At 37.5% G+C, this 20,244-nt stretch overlaps 1 protein-coding gene across 1 annotated transcript; it reads left to right on the plus strand.

The window, feature by feature from the left end:
• Positions 1 to 626: 626 nt before the first annotated feature.
• Positions 627 to 2,717, plus strand: SLITRK1 (SLIT and NTRK like family member 1). Its single transcript, XM_061171060.1, has one exon. The coding sequence runs from the start codon at positions 627 to 629 to the stop codon at positions 2,715 to 2,717; it is 2,091 nt and encodes a 696-aa protein (XP_061027043.1).
• The last annotated feature ends 17,527 nt before the right edge of the window (positions 2,718 to 20,244 follow it).

The raw sequence follows: 20,244 nt of genomic DNA on the forward strand, positions 1-20,244 counted from the left end.
GTGATTTCAGCACCGGGAGGGGGCTGGACAGCTCCTCGGGGGCACTCGGGCAATCCGCAGCCACAGTAAGAACTCCATCAGCAGCCTCAACAACAGAAGCCGCCGAAAACCCTGCTTTGTATCAGAGGCAAGGTCAGTCCGATGCACAGCCATGCACAGGCAGTGTGCCTGTACTACGCTGCAAACCCTCTGCTTGTTTCTCTAACATGCACTTGCTTCTAATTACTAGCATTGTTCCCTTTCTGGTTAGTGAGGAACACTAGACGAGATTCTGTAAGGGTGTATTTTTAATTTATATGTATATATTTAACTTCTTTTTCGTTATTTTTAAAGGGTTGAGGGGGAGTGGGGTTATTTTTTCTACTTTTTTTTTTTTTTTTTTTTTTGCTTGCCTTGCACTACGTGCCTGGATAGTTTGTAGATATAATTATTGACTGGCGCCTGGGTTGTTGCAGTGCGGGGGGGTTAGGGAGGAAGGAATCCACCCCCACCCCCCCAAACCCTTTTCTTCTCCTTCCCTGGGTTCGGACATTGGAGCACTAAATGAACTTGAATTGTGTCTGTGGAGAGCAGGATGGTCGCTGTTACTTTGTGATGAGATCGGGGATGAATTGCTCGCTTTAAAAATGCTGCTTTGGATTCTGTTGCTGGAGACGTCTCTTTGTTTTGCCGCTGGAAACGTTACAGGGGACGTTTGCAAAGAGAAGATCTGTTCCTGCAATGAGATAGAAGGGGACCTACACGTAGACTGTGAAAAAAAGGGCTTTACAAGTCTTCAGCGTTTCACCGCCCCGACTTCCCAGTTTTACCATCTATTTCTGCACGGCAATTCCCTCACTCGACTTTTCCCTAATGAGTTCGCTAACTTTTATAATGCGGTTAGTTTGCACATGGAAAATAATGGGTTGCATGAAATCGTTCCTGGGGCTTTTCTGGGGCTGCAGCTGGTGAAAAGGCTGCACATCAATAACAACAAGATCAAATCTTTTCGAAAGCAGACTTTCCTGGGGCTGGACGATCTGGAATACCTCCAGGCTGATTTTAATTTATTACGGGATATAGACCCGGGGGCCTTCCAGGACTTGAACAAGCTGGAGGTACTCATTTTAAACGACAATCTCATCAGCACCCTACCTGCCAATGTGTTCCAATATGTGCCCATCACTCACCTCGACCTCCGGGGAAACAGGCTGAAAACGCTGCCCTACGAGGAGGTCTTGGAGCAAATCCCTGGCATTGCCGAGATCCTGCTAGAGGATAACCCATGGGACTGCACTTGTGATCTGCTCTCCCTGAAAGAATGGCTCGAAAACATTCCCAAAAATGCCCTGATCGGCCGAGTAGTCTGCGAAGCCCCCACCAGACTGCAGGGCAAAGACCTCAATGAAACCACTGAACAGGACTTGTGTCCTTTGAAAAACAGAGTGGATTCTAGTCTCCCGGCTCCCCCTGCCCAAGAAGAGACCTTCGCTCCTGGCCCCCTGCCAACTCCTTTCAAGACAAATGGGCAAGAAGATCATGCCACCCCAGGGTCGGCTCCAAACGGAGGTACAAAGATCCCAGGCAACTGGCAGATCAAAATCAGACCCACGGCAGCGATAGCTACCGGCAGCGCCAGAAACAAACCCCCAGCCCACGGCTTGCCCTGCCCTGGGGGCTGCAGCTGCGACCACATCCCAGGGTCGGGTTTAAAGATGAACTGCAACAACCGGAACGTGAGCAGCTTGGCTGATTTGAAGCCCAAGCTTTCCAACGTGCAGGAGCTTTTCCTGCGAGATAACAAGATCCATAGCATCCGAAAGTCGCACTTTGTGGATTACAAGAATCTCATTCTGTTGGATCTGGGCAACAATAACATTGCCACCGTAGAGAACAACACTTTTAAGAATCTTTTGGACCTCAGGTGGTTGTACATGGATAGTAACTACCTTGACACGCTGTCCCGGGAGAAATTCGCCGGCCTGCAAAACCTTGAGTACCTCAACGTGGAGTACAACGCCATCCAGCTCATCCTGCCTGCCACCTTCAACGCCATGCCCAAACTGAGGATCCTCATTCTCAACAACAACTTGCTGAGGTCCCTACCCGTGGACGTGTTTGCTGGGGTCTCGCTCTCTAAACTCAGCCTGCACAACAATTACTTCATGTACCTTCCGGTGGCAGGGGTGCTGGACCAGTTAACCTCCATCATCCAGATAGACCTGCACGGAAACCCTTGGGAGTGCTCCTGCACCATTGTGCCTTTCAAGCAATGGGCAGAACGCCTGGGTTCCGAAGTGCTGATGAGCGACCTCAAGTGCGAGACGCCAGTGAACTTCTTTAGGAAGGATTTCATGCTGCTGTCCAATGACGAGATCTGCCCCCAGCTGTACGCGAGGATCTCGCCCACGTTAACTTCGCACAGTAAAAACAGCACCGGGTTGGCGGAGACCGGGACACGCTCCAACTCCTACTTAGACACCAGCAGGGTGTCCATCTCCGTGTTGGTCCCGGGACTGCTGCTGGTGTTTGTCACCTCCGCCTTCACTGTGGTGGGCATGCTCGTGTTTATCCTGAGGAATCGAAAGCGGTCCAAGAGAAGGGACGCCAACTCCTCGGCCTCCGAAATTAATTCCCTACAGACAGTCTGTGACTCTTCCTACTGGCACAATGGGCCTTACAACGCAGATGGGGCCCACAGAGTGTATGACTGTGGCTCCCACTCGCTCTCAGACTAAGACCCCCAACCCGGCTAAAGCAGAGGAGGGGGGGGATGGAACTGCCTCCCCCCTCCCCCCCCACTCCGCCGGCATCCCCGGGGGTCAGAGGAGCCCAGACCCAAGTCCAGAGCGCCCCAAGGCTTGATGGACATAGTAAATAAATAACTATGAACTCGCTCAACTGAGAGGGTCTGACCCCTTAGCTCCCTCTGGAAACAAAGAGCAGACTGTGGCGAGCTGGGAGAGCCTGCCAGATCCCTCTTTGCTGCAGCCCCTTTTGACAAAGCCCCGGCGGGGGCCCTGCTCGGAGATCAGACAGTGCCCTTCCCCTCGGGAGAGGGGCTGGAGGGGAAGGTACCGTGGTCCTATGCATATAGACATATACCCACATCTATATAGAAAGTAGGTATCTATTCTTCCCCTGTGGATTAGCCCGTGAGGAGGGGGGGCGCGATGGCTCCCTGTTGGCTACGCAGGGATGGGCAGTTGCACGAAGGCATGAATGTATTGTAAATAAGTAACTCTGACTTCTGGCAGAAAACAAAACGTGCTGCATGGCTCGCATGGAATCCACGCGCTCCGGGGACGCTGCCCTCCCGCGACTGGGGACGCCGTCACGTTCACAGCACCCACCCTCTTACCTGATAAATCCCATCGTATCAAACTTTCTATAAACAAAATACCGTATAATCAGAAAGTGCCATTTCGCCATTATTTGTGATCGGTAGGCAGTTCAGAGCGTACGTTTACTGTGAAAAAAAATGTAAAGGTTTTATTTAGGACATTTGCATGGCTAGTCATCAGTTCATTTTATGAGTTAAAAATGTATTTTGTTGAGCAAAGTTTTATGGGTTGTTTTGGGCTCTTTTATTTTGATGGTGATTTTTTTTTTTTTTTGAGGGGGAATATTTTTCTATACATATCCAATAATGCCTTCCATCTGAATGTAAAATAAGTACCCATGATTTCTATTATAGTATCAGTGTAATTATTAAGAAAAAAAGATTTTGAGGCAGTTAAGCATGACCAATTAATGTCACTCTAGTGCTTAGGCTGCGATCCAATGGTAGCAATTCTGTGCTGGTGTAAATCTTACTTATAAAGTAGGAAAAAAGAACCGAGGAAGCACGTGGAACTTACTAATTCTATTCGAGGATTTTATAATGGCATATTTTTTCAGTATTAAAGTGAAAATGTTTTCAACTCTGGGTCCTTACATTTTTCCAGCTTCATATTTGCAACGGGTAAATTGGATTTGCGGTGGAAGGGACGCGGGAGGGGGAAGGTTGGGGGTGGATCACTTCAAGAGCTACATTAAGGCTCTCTCTTTAATCATCTCACTTAGCTTTTTACCCTTTACGTAGCTCCCCTCCCTCTCCATCCCCGCCCCCGGACTTTTCCAGCGTTCCCCTGTGGTTAAGGAAGGTCTTTCCCCCGACACGCCCCTCCCCCCTCCCTTTTTTCCCCCTCTCCTGCTGCTGCAGTGAATTCCTTTATTAATACTGGAAATCCCTCACTGCTGCTGCTGCTGCTGCTGCAGATATGTTAAGGATGTTAGTAGAGATTTGATTTAATTGACTCTGTCTACATCGGTCTCACTAAACAGAGGAGGTTTCATTGGTCAGCACTCTTCGATGAAAGACAGCCCTAATGACTGGCATTTGAGATGCTGCTGGCGTTTTGAATTCAACATCTGCTGAAAACGGTAAAACTAATTAGTGCCCACCCACCCTACCCGCCCCAGCAAATGCATATTGAAATTTGTTAAAGCACTCATCTTTATGGAAATCAATCATTATCCTAAAGAAGTGTTTCTCTCCCATCATTCGGATTTTTGGTTGTGGCCCAGCAATTAACAAGAAAAGCATTGAACTGTTTGAATTTTATGAGCCAGTGTAACTCTGGTCTCAGTCATAGTCCTCTGGGATTTCTAAGCAGTCTATTTTATCAGCAGTTAGGGGACAAAACAGCAAATAAAACTACACATTGATGGGGGTCTGCATTCCACCACATATCCACCCTTGAGAAGTATGTTAAAAGACTGCAGACCACAGATTAAAAAAAAAAAAAAAAATTACTGTAGGATTGTAAATCAGCTAATGAAAGCCCCCAGAGCAGTTGTAAGAAGATTTGCCTTCTAGAACTCATATTCTAAAGAGAAGCAATTTCCCAGAACAGTGATGTTCTGGAGTATGTATTATTTATTTTAATGTTTTTTAAATAAAATCCTTATTATAAACCATCACTATTCCTAAGGCCATTCATCATTTTCTCTCTTGATTCTTTTGTTTGTGGACTGCATTTCATGGTAGTAAGGTTGTAACCCACTACCCTCTGACAAATATTATGGGTTGTTATTTATTTATTCATTTTTCATGTGAAGGCCTTAATTCTTTTATGGAAAGACAACTGGGTTCCTTGTAGGCAATCAACAGACTTATTCTTGATTGAAAAGTTGGGGGAGGGGAAGAGTTATATATCCAAGGATATTATGACCTTAAGAAGGAAAAGAAAAATGGCAGGTGTTCTATGTTTCTGGTGGAAAGTGACACTTGAAAGATACCTAGTGAGGCATGATGGTAATTTTAAAAACTGATACATGATTAGTTTAAGTCAGGAAAATAGAACTTCTGGTAGAAAGTGTGCACTGGGGCATGAACTTTTCTTCATAGTAATTAGAAAGAAATTAAAATATAGAAGGCAATGTTAAAGGTATTTTTAAAAGATTAGCTTCAGTGGTTTCTGAGTGGTCATTGTGTCCAGGCATGTGCTAAGTGATTTACAGAATTACTTAATTTAGCCCTCACAAGCACATAAAAATTTAATAAGATATTGTTATTTCTATTACACCAATGAGAAAATTGAGGCTTAAAAAAAGTAAGCAATAACTCAAATCTGGTAAATAGTGGAGCTGTATTTAAATACAATTTTCCTCATACTCCAAAACCTCACTCTTTGAATGGAGTAGTCAGATATATTTACCTGGTAATTTCTTGAAGAATGCTATCCTTTTTATATATATAATATATATATATATATATATATATATATATATGTGTGTGTGTGTGTGTGTGTGTGTGTGTATAGCTGTAAAAATACAATATAAAAATTAAGGACCCTGGTTTTATCTTAATTCAGTATGTATTGGTGGCCCTTTATATTTCCAGTATGTCTTGCAACAGAAAAAATTGTCCTATATTTGAAGGAGATAACTTAGTGTGTTCTCCAAGACTGTATAAGAAGATTTAACATATAAGAAAAAAATGAATGTGCTGTATGAATTTATGAATTATATAAGTTCAAATCATTAAATCTAAATTATCTATATATTGATTCTAAAATATTAGGACTATCAAATATTTTAATACATAATAATATATGTTAAAAATCCATGTAGAAAAGATATTCAATGATTTCATAAGAGCATTTATTATTTAGACAATGTTTTATTTATTTTGATAAAGTATCTCTGGCACAATTACATATATAAACTAACATATAGTTTATATATGTATATATATAAGCTTAATTTGTAGGATACATAATATATATGGTCTCACCATATAACTTTCACTTAGAAGTACTTAGCTTCTTGTCTTTGTTTTGTCTTAACGTACAATGCTCATATAATGGTAGTTACCATGTGCTTTAGTTGAGATATCTTGTTTCCAGTTAAATCATCCTTTAATTCATCAAAGTAAGAGATTTTAGTTGTGCCAGATGGAAAAGGAGGAAAGGAGATATCTTGGTTAGTTCCCACTGCTTTAAAGAAAGTAGTACCTTCTGTGGCAGCTGGTGTAACTAAGAAGATCTTATAATTGAAGTTGTTGCCATAGAAATTTATTGTTTAACCATTTTTACATGTTTACCCAGGAGGAAGCTGGAATAGCTGATCTAACATTACTATAACAGGATTCTTCTTCTTAACAGTGTTTATATCAGATGTAATTAGAATTGTCAGGCATTTTAATGTGTCAAAATTATACTGGTGATTTCAAGGACAGTTTGTTAATTTAGCTTTTTCCAGAATTGCTAATAAATGTGTTTGGTATGTACAGAGAGATGGATGAATTTGCAAGGGTGAACAGGGAAGTGTGCGTTTTTAACGTGTTGGTAGAATATGATGTAGTGTGGTTTCTAATTTACCTCTTCTGCGAGCTAATTTATAAATACTAGTTGTTTTATTTGTATGCTTATTTGAGGAAAAATGGAAATATAAAATGTGCTAAAATTTTAATTTTAGCATGTATTCACTTTTGTTTCATTTTCTTTCTTATTTCAATCTATTCCAAATGTAACATATTATTTAATTTTTAAAAGATGAAGTATGATATCAACAGATATAGTAAATGCAATGCATACTCAAAATTATTAAGTTACATGATTTGCTTCAATGTGATCCAGAACCATAAAAAACAAAGGCTAAATTAAATAAATTTAACTTAATCCCTTGGCATTTTCTTTCATCTATAAAGTCACCAAAAATATGATTATAAAAAGTAACATACAGGACATGGAGGACTTTCGTCTTTGTGTTGAAAGTGAAAGAAATGCCACTAAATGGTTTCATGAAAGTACGTGTCACAGACAGAACAATCTGACCTGAATCAATATCTACTCTGTTCTGGCCTATCAAAATTTGATTGGGTTTCAGAAAAAATTAAATAGTTAAGATAATAACAGATTAAGTGTTTAAGGACTATAATTTTATAATGAAATGGATCACTGAAGTAATCATCTTAGATTATTAAAGCCCAGTATCACCCTTTGGCCTCAATTGACTGGCAGTTTTAGTTAATTGGCTTAGATCCCGAATATCTAATTACTCACCCTTCTCCTTCCATTTACTTGCTAAATATATACTATATTGCATACTTGAAAAATAATTATATTCCCTAATTGAACTTCACACAAAGCTGACAGGAGAATTATCTACTTGTTGAAAGAATTTCGAATGAGTTAGAACCTACAGATTCAATTGGCAATTGGCAACAATATTGGGTACTTGTTACGTGAAAAATATTGTAGATGCTCTCTTAGAGAATATAAAAGGGTAGTTCTAACCTCAAGGAGTTTACAGCCTACAAAATGAGATACATACATCACTGTAATTTTAGAATAGTTCATCATTGATCATTTTTTTTTTAATTAATTAATTTATTTATTTATGGCTGTGTTGGGTCTTCGTTTCTGTGCGAGGGCCTTCTCTAATTGCGGCAAGTGGGGGCCACTCTTCATCGCGGTGCGCGGGCCTCTCACTATCGCGGCCTCTCTTTGTTGCGGAGCACAGGCTCCAGACGCGCAGGCTCAGTAATTGTGGCTCACGGGCCCAGTTGCTCCGCGGCATGTGGGATCTTCCCAGACCAGTGCTGGAACCCGTGTCCCCTGCATTGGCAGGCAGATTCTCAACCACTGTGCCACGAGGGAAGCCCTGATCATTTTTAAATGATGTGATGCCACTAGAAAATTTTGTTTCTTTTAAGTAATTTAAGGTCTTGGCCATTTGGATAACTGCAGTTGTCACATAAGTTTTATTACCTCTTGTTCGAAGAGTTGAAAATCTTAAAACAATGTTTTAAAATGAAAGAGGTACTTTCATTACTTTTCTAGGTTTATCTCTTCTATAAAATGGGAATAATGTCTGCTCTTTTGTAAATTCCTAACTAATCCTTCTAAAAAGAAACCATCAAACCAGTTTTTATCTTAACAAATGAATGACTGATAATTTTCAATGTCAGTTATTTGAGAAATCAAATATAAATTTAGAAAGCTGAATAAAATATTTTATGGTATTATAAGAATTTTGGAGTAGCTATCTCTGGGTACTTAGTTTTGATCTGTGTTGTTTATAATATACATAAAATAGATAACAGAAGCTTTAATATATATACTTGAAAATTTTTATGGTAAAGCTAATAATCCCCTAGCCATTTCTTATTTAGTAAAACCTAATCTTCAATTACCTCGTAATGCATTCCAGGTGTACAAGTCCAGAAAGCAGTAAGCAAAGTCATGCATTTACTAACTTCTACGCATTATTCCCTTTGCCTCTAACTCCATTTCTTTTCTTGCCAGAAGAATACAGGAAGGAAACATATTCAGTTACAGCATATCAATAGAAAGAGTCAATATATAGTGAAAAAATGAGAAGGGCCTCAAATGTAGATGGTCGATCCACACGGCAGAGAAGCGCTCTCTCTGCCTCCCAGGAAAGGAGGAGGAGTGGAAAGGGCCACTATTACCATAAACAATAATGGTTCTTACCAGATTCAGTGATATTTATTGTGTAATTTTCTTTTTTAAATCAGTATCTTTTTAAAATTCCAAAAGGCGTATGATACAAGAAAGTTATGCTTATTATTATGATAGTAATATGATTTGAATAATATGTAGAAATTTTTGCCACTTCTATAAAACAATAGGATTACAAAATAGCAAATGAATTTGAAATAATGACATTGCCTATACATTATTGTAAAATCCACATGCTTAGTCCAGGCATTTTTATTTATTAAAATAATTATTTTATATAATTTAAGTAATCCTACATGACTAAACTGTTGTATAATATATGCAATCATATCGAATAATAATTATTTGCTAATTTCTGTTCAGTTAGATAATTTTTGTAGCTAATCTGGTAAAGTGGCAAGTCCAGTTAACTTTACTTAATTGGATATATTTTGCACCAGTTTGGGTTTTGGTGGCTATACAGCAAATGTTTGAGTATGGCTTTGGCATCACTGAGTTGGAAATTTATGTTAGTGAATTTTTCAAGGTTCCTGAATAATGGATCTAAATTGGCTTAACTCATTATCAGATGAATCTAAAGGGAATGAAATGACTAAAGCAAATAGTTTAATACCGTTAATCCCTCTGTTTCCTGAATGACTAAATGTGTTCTGATGACTCAATACATGCTTTAATGAGGGAGCTTAATTTTATTATTATTATTATTATTTGTGGGAATCAGAAAATGTTACATTTTAAATTTTCCAGCAAAACTTTGCATGGCATTTGTATTTTTCACCAGAATGATCAGCATTCTAACAATCAGGTTTCATGTTACAGATGGTATTTGGTATAATTAGACATTAAGACATAACAAGCAGAGTATTCCAGGAGGGTATTACATCTTATGGTATAATATTATGAGGAATAAGACTTGAAGCCAAGAAACTAAAAGCTGGAAACAGTAATAATCCCGGAGAAATGAATTACGTGGAATGTCATGTTACTATTATAACTTTAAATTCATAACACCAAATTGAGAAGAAAGTCAGATCAGCCCTTTTGAACATTATTTGCATAAGTATGGCATCACTTATTGCCAGCCCAAAACTATTCATGCGACAAGCTTTGTATAACATAGAACCTTTTTCTCAACATCTTCACATGGATAGCTAATATAGTGCCTATTAAATTTCTATGCCTGAAAGCCCAATCTACACACTTGATGAGTAATCAAATTCATAATTGGAAACAGAATTACTTTCTTTTATAAAGGCATGGTTTTTAGTTCATAATATCTTAAACTAGTATGACATATTTTAAGAAGAGAAATTTCAGTCCATATTTATGTAGGCTTTTAAACCATGATTGAGGAATATTTTGACTACAGCCTTATAATAGTGTATTCCTCAAGACTAATACAATTGTCATTGGTGTATGTACCATGTAGCTCAAGACATTTCAAGGAGGCAAAATAGCATTGGTGTCAGGGAGATACATCTTAATTATGCCTAATTCAGAAAATTAAAGCAAAGGAAGAAAAACAACTGAAGATGATGGAAATTTTACTTTGATATTTATTGATCCCCTACTGCATGCCAGGCGCTTAAGCAGAGGTTCTAAAACAACACAGAAAAGACTAGATTTCTGCTCATCTGAATTTACATTCTATAGGGGATTATGCAAAACCAAACAAAGATAATGGTAAACCACTGACTGATGAAGAGCTATGAATGAAATAAAATGCGGGAGGTACTGGTGATCTCTTTTTTTTAGGGTGGTCATGGAAGTTCCCTCTGAAGAGATGACGTATGAACTAAGTGAAAATGTTGAGACAATCATTTGAAGGTTAGATAAAGAGAGATCCTGGCAAATAAATCATCAGGTACAAAGCATCCTGATTTATAAACGTGCATGAAATGTTTAGGTACCAGAAAGAAGGCCAGAATGGCTGGCATCTGACCATAGGCAGATATGAAGTGGAAGAGGCAGAGAGAAAACAGAGAATGCCTTATAAGCCATAGCAAGGAGTTTAGATTTTATTTCAAGTATAACAGAGAGATTTAAGCAGGCAAGTGATATGATACAAGTAGTTTAAATAGCCATTTTGGCTTATTTAGTGATGAATTATAGGGGGGAAGTAGAAGGCATGGAGCTGCTCTTGCAGAGCTTGGGAAAGGCATTATGGCCTCTTGGACAGTCATGGTAGTAGTAGAGGTGGACAGAAGTGGTGAGCTGGGTGGTAAATTTTTGGTGTCCAGCAGAACTCTGTACTGGAACAGATGTGGGAGTGCCAAGGAAAGGGAAAATAAGGGTATGTATGCGTGTGTGTTTTCTTTATCAGCTAACTTGGTGACGGTGTCTTTTATTGAGAAGGGAAGGCTGGAGGAAGCAGGTGTAGGTTTTAGTGTTAGATTTTGAACATGGGAACAGTGAGATGCCTATTTACAGATTCTGGGTAGACTTTTGGACATAGAAATATGGAGCTCAGGGAGAGTTTAGGGAGGAAAACATAGACTTGGAATTCATCATTCATCTTTTATTGATGGCTCTATTTTATAAAATTAAAAACTAAGCCTACGGTTGCATTCAACTGGTATATTCTACCTTCAGGGCAGGTTTATTGAAAATTGAATGTAAACTTGGTTTTAGACATAACTGATGTAGGAAAGGTATAAAACATGTGTGATATCTCTAAAATCTGTACATTTTCCCTCAAACCAGAAGACTATACATAAAACCTAGCAAAATATTCATTTATGAAAATCAATTGAAAATGAAAGAAAAGGGCCTGGAAAAGGCAAAACAGCTTGTGATATAAAGGTACAGTGTAAACTTTAAATTGAAATGCTTAAGCTCTTTGCTTTAATAAGCGTATTTCTGAGTGAGAAGGAAGCAAACAATTTTATCCATTACCAGTGACAAAAGACTTAACTTCTTTTTTTCCCCAAGAGGAAAGATTTCTGGCAAAGGAAGATTAGTAATCAATAGTAAGACAAGAATGGGGATCAGGCTGTTCTTATTTGGTAGTTAGTCAAAGGTTGGACTCTATTTCGGGAAGCTTTATTTTACTTTGGCTTGCAACTCTGTAGTCTAGTCTGGTTAGCGCTTAAAAACCCTATGCCACATTTGGTATTTAGTCCACACTTTGAGTAGACAGCACAATAAAACACATTTCGTGTTTTCTTCATAGAACAGTCTATCTGCGTCAATCAGCACACCATCACTAACTGTCTCTAATCTCTAACAACTTAAGTGTAATTGAACTTAATCTTCTGAGTAAATTGTGATTACTTTTCATTTTATTTTTTTGTCCTGCTGAAATTCAAATATTCATTTTAGATATTGTACAAGAATACTTTTCCCTCTTCATAAGGCCCTAAGTGGCTTCAGTTCTTTCTGTACAATTGGGATGCCATGATGTAAATACTCAGCTTATTTTTAAAAGGAAAGTTAAAATCTGGATGAGAGCTCTGCTTGGTTTCTCACACGACAGCCTCACGGTGCTACAGAGTTTAAAGTTTTTGGGATCTTACTTGGTCTGTAACTAGGAACCTAGAGTCAGAAGGCCTTGATTCTGGATTACGTACTAGGCAAGGCTCTTAATTCCAGTAAGTCTCAATTTTCATACCTAAAATGAGGCTGTTGGACTAGAATCAAGTGGTCAGAAAACTTTTTCTGTAATGGGCCTGATAATAAGTATTTTGGGCTCTGTGGACTTAGATGCAAAATCTAGGACATTATGTAGATATTAAGTCCATATGTAGATATGTATTGAACAAGAGAGAAAACAAATTTCCAAAAATTTGTGTTGAAAAAATTTAAAACTTTATTTACTGACACTGAAATTTGAATCTTATATAATTTGTACATGTTAAAAAATATTATTCTTTGGATTTTTTAACCATTCTAAAATGCAACAACAAGTCTTAGCTCACAGGTGGCATAAAAACAGGCAGCAGGACTGATCTGGCCTGTGGGGGGTAGTTTGCCATCCCTGGACTAGATTAACTCTAAATTCCTCTAATAAAATGCAAATAGAATCTTTATTATAGATTCATTAAAATATCTCAACATATTTTGCATTATACATATTACATAAAATTTTCAAAATTATATGGAATATTTCTCTAAGTTTTTTCCATTCAGTGTATGGATATTTTGAATTATACCAGGGAATTTTATTAGAATATAATTTTAAATGTGGACAAAATAAGCCAGGGATAAAATAATGATTGAAGAGGACTGACAATAAACTAGTCATGTTTGATCAAGAATTATTGGAGTGGTTAAGAATCCCATGTCTAGAATCAGACTGTATCAATTCTAATCCTAGCTCTGGCTAGCTGTGTGAACTTGACCAAGTTATTAACCTTCTCGCTCCTTGATTTTCTCACTTGTAAAATGTAAATGACAATGATAGCATCTACTTCATAGCAATGTCATGAATATTAAATGCATTAGTACACTTAAAATGCTTGTAAGAGGTTAATACATGATGAACTTTCAGAAAGCTTTAGCCATTAAGAGTGGCTCTCTATTGCATAAATATTTTTACATAATTCTCAAAATAATTATATCTGGTAGGTCATTTTTTAAAATCATTATTTTACAAATAAAGAATCTGAAGATTAGAAAGCAATTTACCTGGGAGTACGCTGCTCAGTGGCAGACCCAAAATGCAAAGCCAGATCAGAGGGACTTTAAAACAAATGCATTTTAACGCACAACTGGGTATTTGATGGGAGATTATCATATCTACCCAACCCAACCTTCTGTGACATTTTTTCTGACATCCATGTTGTTGTTTTTCCAGGGATTACAGGTATATAATGCTATCTTGTTATGTTTCCCCATTCCACAGCCACATTGAAGTAAACACATAATTTTTTAAAAATTTTTGACACAAATTTACCTGCATCCCACAGCTTGTTCTATTACTGGACTGTAACTGACACTCTAAAATTTAATTTCTCTTCCTTTTGTACTTCCACTTCCTAAACTCCATTTAAGTCTCTACGTTGTAGCTATTTTTAGCTAATCCACAGGAAGAAAAGAAAAAAAAAAACAAACCTCAAGCTAAATAGTACTAAGGTGAGAAGATGGCTTAAAACAATAATTTTTTTGCAAGAGGTGGAGTATTTTAAAAAATTTAATAGCAGCCTGGTAACAAATAAATGCATTTTTAATGCTAGTATTTTAATAGGGATATTTGGCAGGAAGAATGTTTCTTAGTTCTTCAAATTACATATAAATACGATATGGAGCCAACTCACTTTTTTTTTTAAATAAAGAAATTTGAGAGATTCCTTCTCCATCATCTAAGATAATGAGAATGGAGAATTTTGTCTTTTTGCTGCTTCCAAGGTGTCCAATAGAACTGGGGAGGGAATTCAGACTGGTGCTTGTTTAAGACAAATTCTCCACCAGAATCAGTTATAGAATTGAACAAATATTGTATCTGGTTTTGAAGACTCTGTATTAGTTGTAACCAAGAACCACAGTTCTTTTTGTTTGGCATAACACCTATCTATGAATGCATCTATAATATAGTATTATTGCTATTGTGAGCATGCTAATAATCCATGCTATCTTCTGGGAAGGCAATTCATTTTGCTTTCCAATGCCAAAGTGAAGCAGGCTAAGATGTCAGAATACATTTGCTTAGGATAGGAAACATGCTTTCCTCCCAGGGACTACTTCCAATATAATCTGTGGTGACTCTCCTATTTATAGAACTGTTTCATTATTCCCAGGGTCCAAGAGATATAAAAACTATGGCCTCCAGAAATAATTTTTTGATTTTAAAATTTGGAGAAATACTGCATTAAATAACTTAAGTACTAGTCCTTACTATAGGACTTCACTGATTTCAAGAAATATTCTGAGTCCCCATGAGAAATGTGTGATATGCAATATTTCCCACACTTATTGACCTTAGAAGCCACTACCCTCTTGTCATTCACAACACCCTTTGTTTATTTGTTTGTTTTTTCCAGAACACTTATTTACAGACTTGCAGGGCAGAAGAGATAATTGCCTGATACACCTAATTTGGGAGGGGAAAAACAAAACAAAATAAGCTCGGATCTTAGAAAACCAAATTCATAGTTTAGTGGTCTAAAATAATAGGCTTAGAGCCAATTCCTTCTGAAAGAAACTAGCAATTCAGAGAAATAATAATAATAAAAGAAAAAGAGAAGCCATTGCATTTTTTCCTATGGCTTTCAGGCATCTCTGAGTCTAATTGTGTGCCATTTACCATGAAGAACTTGGCCTTTCTTCAATTATGCCATCTGTTGAAACACAGGATAGATCACTACTTATGACCTAGTGGTTCAAAATAACTTGTGTCTCAATAAATATAGAACACGGCATAGAACAAATCTTCTCTATTACTATGGCTCTGGAAGATCCTTCCGTTCAGCCCATTTTTAAGGGGAATAAGATTCATTGCTCACACTAGAGTTTATTTGAAAACAGTGTACCCTTCAAAAGTTACCCGAATCCCACTTGTCTTTAATGAGTTGTCCTTTTCATATAGGGACTTCATAAGCCTAACAAAATGTAACTAATAATAAACTGATGGTCTATGCTGATTAGTATGCAGTTCCTTAAATATATAACTGGGTGACTTTCTTACTGACCGTTATAAGCAAGTGTATTTCCTCTAATTTGGTGTGTTAAAATGCTGATTGATCTTCCATCTGAACTTATCAGCTAGGACCACACTTAATGAAACAAAAGGTCAATTTGTTTTAATTTGAACTGTTTCTTTAATTCAGTAAGCAAATCTAATTGACGAAAAATTTACCTCCCACCTTCTTTTAAAATAATTTATACCTACGTTCACTGTGATAAATAGATGTTATTGAACATTAGAAAATCTGCACCCTTTAGATTTTACTGACATTGTAAGTTCTTCCTGAGCAAGGTTCGTATGTTCTGGATCTTTTATCCACCTTGATTATTTGAAGAATGATATATGATTAAAGTTAGTTGATTGAATGAATATTTATAAAAACACATATCTTTATGCTTTAAGTATAGTTGCAAAATGGCAAAACTAAATTATTATTTTCAGGACCCATACTCTCCTCAAATCAAGTATTATCCAAATGACAAAACATGATATTTGTAAATAAATAATTCCATTCCTAAGTCTATTATAGAGATAAAGGTGGTTACCTTCCAAAGAGGGCGTAGGGCTTAATCTTTTTGATAAGGTAATTGTAATATATTTGATATATGGAGCTAGAAATAGATTTATATAAAATTAGATTTACATAAAAAGCAAAGTCATAGTGCTGTAATTCAGAAAAAATATGCCTATAAAGAGATTCTTTAAAAAATCTACTGAAGAGACCTTCAAGATGGCGGAGGAGTAAGACGTGGAGATCACCTTCCTCCCCACAAATGCATCAGAACTACATCTACATGTGGAACAACTCCTACAGAACACCTACTGAATGCTGGGAGAAGACCTCAGACTTCCCAAAAGACAAGGAACTCCCCACGTACCTGGCTGTGTGGCTGACAGGGTCTTGGTGCTCCGGCCGGGTGTCAGGCCTGTGCCTCTGAGGTGGGAGAGCCAAGTTCGGAACATTGGTCAACCAGACGCCTCCTGGCTCCACGTAACATCAAACGGTGAAAGTTCTCCCAGAGATCTCCATCTCAACTCAAAGACCCAGCTCCACTCAACCACCAGCAGGCTACAGTGCTGGACACCCTATGCCAAACAACTAGTAAGACAAGAACACAACCCCACCCATTAGCAGAGAAGCTGCCTAAAATCATAATAGGATACAGACACCCCAAAACACACCACCGGATGTGGTCCTGCCCACCAGAAAGACAAAATCCAGCCTCATCCACGAGAATACAGGCACCAGAACAAAGGAGCATCTCAATACATAAGGCGAATGCTAACAGCCATTAAAGGGGAAATCGACAGTAACACAATCATAGGGGACTTTAACAGCCCACTTTCACCAATGGAAAGATCATCCAAAATGAAAATAAATAAGGAAACACAAGCTTTAAATGATACATTAAGCAAGATGGACTTAATTGATATTTATAGGACATTCCATCCAAAAACAACAGAATACACTTTCTTCTTAAGTGCTCATGGAACATTCTCCAGGATAGATTATATCTTAGGTCTCAAACCAAGCCTTGGTAAATTTAAGAAAATTGATATCATATCAAGTATCTTTTCCAACCACAATGCTACGAGACTAGATATCAATTACAGGAAAAAATCTCTAAAAAATATAAACACAGAGAGGCTAAACAATACATTACTAAAAAACCAAGAGATCACTGAAGAAATCAAAGAGGAAATCAAAAAATACCTAGAAACAAATGACAATGAAAACGTGACGACCCAAAACCTATGGGATGCAGCAAAAGCAGTTGTAAGAGGGAAGTTTATAGCAATACAACCCTACCTCAAGAAACAAGAAACATCGCAAATAAACAACCTAACCTTACACCTAAAGCAATTCGAGAGAGAAGAACAAAAATACCCCAAAATTAGCAGAAGGAAAGAAATCATAAAGATCAGATCAGAAATAAATGAAAAAGAAATGAAGGAAACAATAGCAAAGATCAATAAAACTAGAAAATCAGCTCGGTGCTTTGTGACCACCTAGAGGGGTGGGATAAGGAGGGTGGGAGGGAGGGAGATGCAAGAGAAAGAGATATGGGGATATATGTATATGTATAGCTGATTCACTTTGTTATAAAGCAGAAAATAACACACCATTGTAAAGCAATTATACTCCAATAAAGATGTTCAAAAAAAAAAAAAACTAAAAGCTGGTTCTTTGAGAATATAAACAAAATTGATAAACCATTAGCCAGACTCATCAAGAAAAAAACGTAGAAGACTCAAATCAGTAGAATTAGAAATGAAAACGGAGAAGTAACAACTGACACTGCAGAAATACAAAGGATCATGAGAGATTACTACAAGCATCTATACACCAATAAAATGGACAACCTGGAAGATATGGACAAATTCTTAGAAAAGTACAACCTTCAGAGACTGAAACAGGAAGAAATAGAAAATATAAACAGACCAATCACAAGCACTGAAATTGAAACTGGGATTAAAAATCTTCCAACAAACAAAAGCCCAGGACCAGATGGCTTCACAGGCGAATTCTACCAAACATTTAGAGAAGAGCTAACACCTATCCTTCTCAAACTCTTCCAAAATACAGCAGAGGGAGGAACACTCCCAAAGTCATTCTATGAGGCCACCATCACCCTGATACCAAAACCAGACAAAGATGTCACAAAGAAAGAAAATTACAGGCCAATATCACTGATGAACATGTATGCAAAAATCCTCAACAAAATACTAGCAAACAGAATCCAACAGCACATTAAAAGGATCATTCACCATGATCAAGTGGGGTTTATCCCAGGAATGCAAGGATTCTTCAATATACACAAATCAATCAATGTGAAAAACCATATTAACAAATTGAAGGAGAAAAACCATATGATCATCTCAATAGATGCAGAAAAAGCTTTGGACAAAATTCAACACCCATTTATGATAAAAACCCTGCGAAAAGTAGGCTTAGAGGGAACTTACCTCAACATAATAAAGGCCATATATGAAAAACCCACAGCCAACATTGTCCTCAATGGTGAAAAACTGAAACCATTTCCACTAAGATTAGGAACAAGACAAGGTTGTCCACTCTCACCACTATTATTCAACATAGTTTTGGAAGTTTTAGCCACAGCAATCATAGAAGAAAAAGAAATAAAAGGAATCCAAATCAGAAAAGAAGAAGTAAAGCTGTCACTGTTTGCAGATGACATGATACTATACATAGTGAATCCTAAAGATGCTACCAGAAAACTACTAGAGCTAATCAATGAATTTGGTAAAGTAGCAGGATACAAAATTAACGCACAAAAATCTCTTGCATTCCTATACACTAATGATGAAAAATCTGAAAGAGAAATTAAGGAACCACTCCCATTTACCACTGCAACAAAAAGAATAAAATACCTAGGAATAAACCTAATTAAGGAAATAAAAGACCTGTATGCAGAAAACTATAAGACACTGATGAAAGAAATTAGAGATGATACAAACAGATGAAGAGATTTACCATGTTTTTGGATTAGAAGAATCAACATTGTGAAAATGACTATACTACCCAAAGCAATCTACAGATTCAATGTAATCCCTATCAAACTACCAATGGTATTTTTCACAGAACTAGAACAAAAAATTTCACAATTTGTATGGAAACACAAAAGACCCCGAATAGCCAAAGCAATCTTGAGAAAGAAAAACAGAGCTGGAGGAATCAGGCTCCCAGACTTCAGACTATACTACAAAGCTACAGCAATCAAGACAGTATGGTACTGGCACAAAAACAGAAATATAGATCAATGGAACAGGATAGAAAGCCCAGCGATAAACCCACAAACATATGGTCACCGTATCTTTGATAAAGGAGGCAAGAATATACAATGGAGAAAAGACAGCCTCTTCAATAAGTGGTGCTGGGAAAACTGGACAGCTACATGTAAAAGAATGAAATTAGAATGCTCCCTAACACCATATACAAAAATAAACTCAAAATGGATTAAGACCTAAATGTAAGACCAGACACTATAAAACTCTTAGAGGAAAACATAGGCAGAACACTCCATGACATAAATCACAGCAGGATCCTTTTTGACTCACCTCCTAGAGAAATGGAAATAAAACCAAAAATAAACAAATGGGACCTAATGAACCTTAAAAGCTTTTGCACAGCAAAGGAAACCATAAACAAGATGAAAAGACAACCCTCAAAATGGGAGAAAGTATTTGCTGATGAAGCAAGTGACAAAGGATTAATCTCCAAAATTTGCAAGCAGCTCTTGCAGCCCAATATCAAAAAAACACACAACCCAATCCAAAATTGGGCAGACCTAAATAGACATTCCTCCAAAGAAGATATACAGATTGCCAACAAACACATGAAAGGATGCTCAACATCACTAATCATTAGAGAAACGCAAGTCAAAATTACAATGAGGTATCACCTCACACCAGTCAGAATGGCCATCATCACAAAATCTACAAACAGTAAATGCTGGAGAGGGTGTGGAGAAAAGGGAACCCTCTTGCACTGTTGGTGGGGATGTAAATTGATACAGCCACTATGGAGAGCAGTATGGAGGTTCCTTAAAAAACTGAAAATAGAACTACTATATGACCCAGCAATCCCACTACTGGGCATATACCCTGAGAAAACCATAATTCAAAAAGAGTCATGTACCACAATGTTCA

Source organism: Eubalaena glacialis, chromosome 16 (assembly GCF_028564815.1).
Source record: "Eubalaena glacialis isolate mEubGla1 chromosome 16, mEubGla1.1.hap2.+ XY, whole genome shotgun sequence".
In the NCBI taxonomy this organism is placed as follows: Eukaryota; Metazoa; Chordata; class Mammalia; order Artiodactyla; family Balaenidae; genus Eubalaena; species Eubalaena glacialis.

Bases quoted from the DNA above. Each gene is read 5' to 3' on its own strand.
- SLITRK1 (XM_061171060.1), top strand. From the start codon at position 627: ATGCTGCTTTGGATTCTGTTGCTGGAGACGTCTCTTTGTTTTGCCGCT.